Source organism: Setaria viridis, chromosome 8 (assembly GCF_005286985.2).
Source record: "Setaria viridis chromosome 8, Setaria_viridis_v4.0, whole genome shotgun sequence".
Taxonomy (NCBI): Eukaryota; Viridiplantae; Streptophyta; class Magnoliopsida; order Poales; family Poaceae; genus Setaria; species Setaria viridis.
In genome coordinates, this window is record NC_048270.2 from 7294251 (window position 1) to 7302661 (window position 8411).

General features: G+C 45.6%; 1 protein-coding gene across 3 annotated transcripts; it reads right to left on the reverse strand.

The window, feature by feature from the left end:
* Window positions 1–988: 988 nt before the first annotated feature.
* Window positions 989–5665, reverse strand: LOC117866977 (uncharacterized). 3 transcript variants are annotated; one of them, XR_004643061.2, is made up of 10 exons: window positions 4514–5665; window positions 3847–3934; window positions 3646–3732; window positions 3437–3556; window positions 3267–3345; window positions 2855–3184; window positions 2552–2744; window positions 2367–2465; window positions 1881–2289; window positions 989–1784 (listed from the first exon to the last, which is right to left on the reverse strand). XR_004643061.2 is itself a non-coding variant. In XM_072290188.1 (7 exons), exons 4-7 carry the CDS (start codon window positions 3513–3515, stop codon window positions 2555–2557), a joined length of 678 nt encoding a protein of 225 aa, XP_072146289.1. In that variant the 5' UTR covers window positions 3516–3556; window positions 3646–3732; window positions 3847–3934; window positions 4514–5665; the 3' UTR covers window positions 2479–2554. The 3 variants fall into 3 exon arrangements, 1 of the variants encoding a protein (XP_072146289.1); XR_004643062.2 differs by lacking the exon at window positions 3847–3934; XM_072290188.1 differs by lacking the exons at window positions 989–1784; window positions 1881–2289; window positions 2367–2465 and having other exon boundaries at window positions 2479–2744.
* Between the last annotated feature and the right edge of the window lie 2746 nt (window positions 5666–8411).

Here is an 8411-nt window from a genome sequence, read left to right on the forward strand (position 1 = left end):
TCACAACCAGGTCAAAATCTAGGAAAGTTGGTCACCCCTCCAGCTATGAAGCGGCGTCCGTTGGGTTGCCTTGAGATGCTGATCCTTTCGAGAGTCGTTCTGGCCAGAGGAGATCGATGCCCAGCTCTGTGGTGAGAAGGGGCACTACAAGAGCACGCGTGGTGAGAAGGGGCACTACTCCCACCTGCTACAAGATGAAATAGTTTTTCCGGCTGAAGTGATTATGGTCATTAGCATCTTCTAGTTTAATGACCATTCCAGTCGTTTGTGTCTATTATTGTACCAAATAATTGTGTTAAGCCATTGTATGTGCAATTTTATTTTGCCTCGGACCAGTGTCTGCCAGAGTTTTGTCGTACTGCAGTTGTCCTTTAAATGAAAATGTTTCCTCAACTCTCTGCCATTTGTTCTCTTTAGTCTTTACCTCCCATTTGCCCATTTAAGGTGGAGGATAGTTTGTAGTTGGGTCCGCAATTGTTTTCGCGCCATGTCGACCGCCACCATGGCCAGTAGCCGGTTCGGTGGCTACCTCGGTGTATGCGCAGCCACCCGTGCTACTGCAGAGCGGAAACTGCAGCTTGGAGCGGAGTGCTACAAGGTTGCACTCCACAGCAAGGAGCCTGTAAACTAAGGGGGTATTTGGGAGCACTCCACTCCAGAAAAAATTGCTTCACTCCACCAACTTCAAAAATTTTGCAGCCAAACGCGTCTAGCTCCAGCAACTCCGGCTACAGGAAAAAGGTGGAGCAGGGGGTAGATCCACGTTTTTTATGGAGTACCTCAAGAGGTGCTCCAAAAACCTCCTTTTCAGACCTCCTCATGGAGTTGGGGTTATTTACCCACCATTGCCACTGGTTACACAAGTTACCGGTTCGATTTTTCTATCTCCCGTCGTCTCCGTTTCTTCTCCCAGGGGCGCGGGCCGGCCGGGGCGAGCTCCCCCGCGGCGGCGCGACCGGGGCGCGGGCCGGCCGGGGGCGAGCTCCCCGCGGCGGCGCGGCCGGGGCGCGGGCCGGCGGGCGAGCTCTCGCTTGTTTCCAACCATCTGATCTTGGGGCGGACGAAGCGGCAGCGGCGGCGCTTGCTTACCTGAATAGGATGGTGCCGCCGATGAATGCGACCTAGAGGCCGGTGCCCGATGCGGTGGCCGCCGAGGCGCCAGCGATTCGGGCGCGAAGAGGACCCCCGCGGCGAGGAATAACACCACCGTCAAGAACCGCGCCGCTTCCCATCGCGTGGGCCCTTGGAGAGCTCGGAACGGCAGTCGCCTCTGAGCTTGAATGGACGCGACGGCTAGGCCAGCGAGAAGCTTGGAACGGCCGGGGCCTTGTCGTTGACCTTCCAGAAAGAATATATGCTTTGCTTGGAAAACGGAGGCATGTTTCTTTCTCTGCATTCTTAAAATAAAATCCTCCGGCGAGCCGACGGGAGAATAGGAATGTGGGCAGGTGCCCACCGGAGAGCGCTGGTTCTACCTCTGCATGTTCTACCTCCAAAAACTGAGAAGAGAAGAGGAGAGGAGAGAGGAAGAAGAGAGGAGAAAATAGAAGAGTATGACATGTGGGTCCGTTTACGAAGGGTAAAATAGACCATTCACAACAAGTGCTCATGTTTTTGGAGCTGGAGCAATGCCATTAGCCAAACACGTGCAGCAGCTCCATGTTTTTTTGGAGTTGGTGGAGTGGAGCTAGGAAAGTGTGGAGCTAGTGAAGTTGAGTTGATTTTTCTGAGGTGGAGTGCTCCCAAACAGGCCCTAAATCTCTTCTTGTTTCCGGTGCTTCACCCTGCGCATTGGTGGGGAACCAAATTAACTGCACATCCCTGATAAACAAGTCCATGTTCTAGTAGTTTGCAAGAAGTTGCAATGATTTTGTACTCACCCCAAATGGCGGCACACAGACAGCGTCTCCGTTGTACCATCTCATGCAGTTGAGTGCATGGATTACAAATCAAATTTCTCGTTTCGAAGTATATGCTTGGTTCGATTGTTTAGCTTGCAAATATAAGAAATGTGATCACTTATTCACTTACACTGATGCATTTTTGCCGCGTGGGAGAAGAATTGTCGGGTTCCAGCATCCATGACCTATAGTTTGGTTCCGTGTGAGTCTGCGCATGCAGTACAATAGATGTGGGAGCAGTTTATTGCAGGCATCAGTGTGTTTCTGAATCCTCTCCTCTGGCATTGGGTCTCTAGCATTTGGGTCCATGATTGAAACTCTGTTTCTTGAAAGATGAAATGCATAACATGACCATACATCACCATAGAGGACGAGGGTACGTTAATACCTGGAAATCAATGTTTTGACTTTTGAGTTTGCATGAAGGAATCAATTGCAGAATTTGCATGAGACAATCATACTCACAATAGTGCACCGGTTTACGTCGTAAAGCGTGGTTAGTTGTGGCGACCTCAACATTTCATATGATGATTCCATGCAGCAGTTCCTTTTGGTGATATTGATCTAGATGGGAAATAGTACTGTCAGAATTGGATCAGTAATGCTACCTGAATTACATGGTTAATTATGTTAATGCATAAGGACCTTACCGCCTAAGAAGGAGACACGTAATGCCTGCCGGGAGACTTTGTGCGTCTGGCCATTGTTGCATTCTCATGTAACCTCAACATCCGAACAAAAGCATCAGCCAATTTGGGGTCGAGCATCGATCGGAACAGGAATCGTCTGATCTCGAATCCAGCGAGTATCATACCAGGTGGTCCTTCAAGTTGCAACCAAACCCTGCAGGTGCAAAAAAAAAAAGAAGAAGCGGACTTGTTATGATCTTTACTAAATCTTGGCATAGGCTTTGTTTAAATGCAAAGATACGAAGCTGCTTTATATTTGCCTACCCTGCCAGTAGAGCATCTGGAGCTCTCTTATTAATCTTATTAATCCATTGCCGCACGCGTTTAGCATTTGACGTCGCTATCTGTCCAAGCCTCCTTGTTGCACATTCACGGTTGTTGCATGCCAGCTTCTTTCCGGCACCGGGAAATTCAGTGGACTGGTCCCCTTCCAACTCTGAAGCAGGCACGTATTTGTCACAGTCCATTCCGATTGTATCTGGTTGTATCTGCATTGGGTACAATTCAACACAGAGTCCTGCCACACAATGGAGCGGAATGTTGTACAGCCCGGAAATTTCAGGACTCTGCGGTGAGCTGTTGCCACCTTCCAGCCTACACCATATTGAAATTTTCAGTTTTGTAATACACACAGAGATAGAAACGGAAAAAAAAGGTACAATGCCTAGTTGCCAACCTTTTGGCCATGTTTTGGAGGCATTGTGGGTCAGCTGACTGGCCAGCATCATCATCATCCTGAAGTGATCTTCCGAGCCCTGCATCCATGTTACAAAAATAGTGATTGTTGCATCAAGATTCCACGAATTGAAGATATACGTGACCATCCACTGATACTAGTTTTGTTACCGTATATCCTTAGGCCGATATTGGTTAATCTAGAGGCAAATAGATCTGGGCTTTTAGAATGCTTGCTGGCAAAGCTCATTAATCTTGAGTATGACGTCTTGAGTACTCATTATGCATCCCCTGCGTGGAAAATAAGGAAAGATTTATAATCTAGTCAGGCCTTCAGAGACATCATAATTCTGATCCATATTTTGGTTTGGCGTACAAACCAAGTCAACAGAAGGGTTGCTGTTGGACAATGTGGTTTCTTCATGTGTTAATTCATCATTCACCATTCGTACTGTAGGAGCTGTTACCTGTACAAATGGAAATGGAATTAACAATTCTACGTACGCCATATGGAACAAGCAGTCAGATTTAATTTTGCGAAAAACCGTCATTTGCAGGAGTATTATTAGCCTAGAAAGTACCTCATCGTTAGTTATCTCCATTAATCCGTTCCCATGGTTGCTGTCATATAAACTTTTCCTCAGGTCCAAAAATGTCATCGTGGGAAATCTGACACGTTTAAAGTTTTTAAGTCTCTCACGAGCCGACTCCTGACGACTAATGTTTTAGTGAGGAATAGAATGTATAAATTAATAATGTTCATTTTTTATTATATTTCAGTACTACAAGTCTACAACAACACTCAGGTGCTAGAGCAAGGAATGAAAAACAACAGGACACTTGCTACTGCAGCCAAAGGGTCTTTCCCTACCGAGGTGCTAGAGGAAGACATGAAAACAATGCAAGGATGCTTACAAATTTTCACTTCTGCCGGTTATGCTGTTACTCAAAACGAGCCTGTAGTTGTTTATTTCCTGGTGGCCTTGTTGAAAAATAGTTGTCTAGGTTCTTGGCTCAACTCACAAACAATTTTCGCAAAATTGAACAACTAGTAACTGAAACAACTGCCCTGTAACGGACATTGAAAACTATGAATCTCAGCATCGATAATACAAATTTTTTGGTGACGGAGGCAGAATCTTGTATTAAAGCTTAAGGCAGATAGATTCTACGGACTGATAGAACTGCAAGAGAGCTATTTCGTCGATTGGGGCTAGAAGGAATGGCACTTTTCAGTGAAAGACTTACCACTCTCCCATGCTCTTGGACTTCTACGTCAGCGGATCGTAAATCAACAGACTTCTCCATGAACAAAAATCCTCCGAAGCTTACTCCCCCTCTTCCTCTACGAACACTGGAAGCAGAGAACGCCAACAGTCGAATGGTGGTTCGGCAGCCAGCCTTTGAGCTTATAAAGTTGAAGGTCGAGGAAACTGGTAACCATTGCCTTTTTTGTGTCAGGGACTCCATAAAGGAGGCAATGGTTGCTGGGTTTTGTTTGCGCCCTATTTTGGTGTTCTTTTGGTTTCCTTGCGATGGGACCAACTCTCTGACGTGATAGGGCCAGTAAGATGTGAGGCGAGTAAATTTTGCTTAAAAAAAGGAACGATACTATTGGCTGCCAGGATGCCGCTAGAATGCTACTGTTGTCCTCGATGCTTTGCTTTTGGTTTCCGTGTGCATGGAGCCCAAACGGCACACTACATGTTAACTTGATATTAATTTTGCATGACTCAAATACAAATTTGATCACCTATTCTACGGTAGTGCACGAAGGTTGGAGCTAGGGCATGATGTATGTGCTAGGTCTTGGCTTTGTCTTCATATATATTTCATCTAATATAAATTTGTTCTCCCGCCAGGAAAATGGAATCTACTAGAAGCTTTCTTTATGCAATGTCAAAATTAATTTGGGTGCAAATTTACGCAATTAATACTACAGAACAAGCTATCATCATGTAAGAGAATTGGTGGTGACAAAGTTTCACCACCAGTTCTAAAGCATACAAGGGCTAGTGGACATTGGAATCAGCCGTGAAAAGGGGTATCACCGCCTGTTTCAATAATGAACCAGCAGTGAAAACCTTCACCGCCAGTTCCAAAAACAACCCGTCAGTGATAGTGGACACCCGGACCCCTCCTTATCCGCTCGCGGCTCATCCTCCCTCCCTTGCAGACTCCCCTGGTCGGATCCGCCTTCCTCCCTCTCCTCCTTCCCTGGCTGGCTGGATCCCCTCTCCCTCCCTCTCTCTCCTCCCTCCCTCAGCAGACCTCAACCCTCTCCTCCCTTCCCTAGCCAAATCAAAGCCCTTCTCCTAACCCTGCTACCCCTCCCCTCCCCCCCTTAGCGCGCCCCTGACTCACCGGTTGCAGTGAGGAGGCACAGTGGGGTGCGGCAGATTGTGCAGTAGGCGGGCGCGGCATGCTTAGAGGCCGGCGGGTGCGGGCGCAGGCGTGGCCTCAGCTAGCGGCCCACGGTGGGGCTCCGGCGGCAGCTAGGTCTCTCTCTCTCTCAGCGTGCAGTGGGGCTCCGGGGGTGGCGTGGGGCACGTGCTTGGAGTGGCAGTGGGAAGGACCGACGAGGTGCTAGGTGCGATGCTAGTGACAGCGTTAGTTTTTTTCTTTTTTTTCGGTGATATCTCTCGACATCACCATCGGCCTAAATCCACCAATGCCTAAAATCGGTTGTGATGTTGTTTTTGACACCAGCAGTGATGTCCCATAGTCAATGCCGCTATTAGGAGTAGTTCATGGTGCAGCTTACACTACAAGGTTTCGTGCCTAATACCACGGTTTTTTTAGTAACAGTGTATTTTCATTGCAATACATGGTGGTTATTGCAACAATAGTTGATTTTGGTTGCGATTGGGTGACATGTCGCCACCAATTGTGTGATGTTGCGATATAAATTTTGTTAGTTGCAATAAGGTGGATATATCGCAACGAATATATTTGCATTGTAATTACGACGATGTTATTGCAATGCTAGTTGTAATGGTTGCAAATAGATGTCCATGTCGCAACGAATATAAAGCGTTGCTATTACTACTATCGTGTGTTTTAAAAGAGTCTATGTTATAGCAACGAAAGATGAGTTGTTGCGAATAGGGTCTTAGATATAGCAACACAAAACTATATTGTTGCCGATGAGTCTTAGATATTGCAACAAGTCTTAGATATAGCAACGAACACTAAAATCGTTGCTACACACAAGGTGGTATTGCAATGATATTTCTAGGCGTGGCAATAGATGAGTTTGTAGGTGGGCCTCACCCAAGTTGAACTCAATAAATATGTAATTTGGCCCATGCGGCAGGCCTTTCTTTCGTGAGGGATCGGACCTAAACTAGATCGAAACAACCCTTGGCCCTCACGCTGTGTCGCCACTTCTCTTCGCGTGACATTCGCCACCTCCATCATGAATGCCGAGCGTGCACCGTGCCGGCCATCTCGCCCGTCCTATGCCCTATCGCTCTGGTTGATCGCAGGAGCGCGAGGAGCCACTTCGTAGGAGAACATTCAGCATAATTGATCGGCCTAAGGTATTTTGTTTCCTAATGCATTTTGAGCAATCAACCTAAGATATCATCAATCATGTGCACAAAACTTGAGTTATTTCAATATATTTTGTTTCGTAATATGTTATAAATATTGGTTATTTTAAATCCTGAACAAGCACCCATTTTCCCATGGTTTAGGAATTGTGAATTTGGTGTTCTAACTCCTGCTGTACCTGAGATTTTTCCAATGGCACATGATGATCATAATTGGATGCTACTACCTCAGTTAGATGAAGCGTGGCAACTCAAATTTAACAAATTCATTGGGGATACCTTTGAAGGCACCTATCCAGGAGAGACTGTGCCCTCTCCATGTACTAGGTGTCATCGCATGGTGTACAAAAGGAAAGTTGAGGGTCAATAACACTTGCTTGAAAGAGGCTTTGACAAGGATTTCATAAAATAGAAACGTCGTGCTGCTAAAGCAATGGTTGTGGATGTTGATCGGGATTTGAGTGAAGGACTAGCTGCTGATCATGATGATGGTGGCTCCGCTAATAATCTGCTTTCCTCACTAATTAGTGGTGCTATACATGGAGAAATTGCAGGTGGTAATATTGAGGAGCCAAATGAGTCAACAAAGAAAATTTTCAAATTAATGGAAGAAACGCGGAAAGATTTGTACCCAGGTTCTAATGAGGCCACCAAAGTATCCTTCATTGTCAGGCTATTTCAGATTAAGTGTATGTTCGGCATTACCAATAATGCAATGGAGCAAATACTTCACCTATTCTATCTTTTGCTATCCAAAGGACATTGTGTCCTAGATACCCTGGATAAAGTTCGAAAGGTGATTTGAGACCTTGGCTTGGACTACCAAAAGATCCATGCTTATGTCAATGACTGTGTGTTATTCCGTGGAGATTACGAAAAGATGGACACATGTCCAACATGTGGGGAGAGTAGGTGGAATAATTTAGATTCAGAGGGGCTTGTTGGCGAGTGTAGTGGCACTGGTGGAGTAAAGAAGAAGCTCTTTCCTCGTAAAATACTAAGGTATTTTCTACTTATTCCTCGACTGCAAAGATTATATATGAACGAGACCACATTGAAGTATATGCGTTGGCACAAGGAAGAATTGGTTCAAGATGGGAAAGTGAGGCACCCATCTAACTCAAAGGCATCGAAGCACGTAGATGAGAAGTATAAGGATGAATATGCATTGGATCCACATAATGTCAGGCTGGGACTTGCATCAGATGGGTCAATCCATTCAGGATATTGAATGTGACTTACATTACATGGCCGATGATCCTAATTTCTTATAATCTGCCTCCTTGGTTGTGCTTGAAACAATCTTATTGGATAATGTTGATGTTAATTCCTGAGCCCAGATCTCTAGGAATTAACATTGGTGTATATTTGCAGCCTCTGATTGATGAGCTCAAAGAGCTTTGGGTTAATGGAGTTGATACTTGGGATGCAAAGGAGATGAAGAATTTTACTCTACGTTCCATGTTACTTTGGAGAATAAACGATTTTCCTACATACGCGATGTTATCTAGTTGGAGCACAAAAGGCATGTTTGCTTGTCCTTATTGTCACAAGGATACTGATTACTTGTGGTTAAAATTCAATTGAAAGCA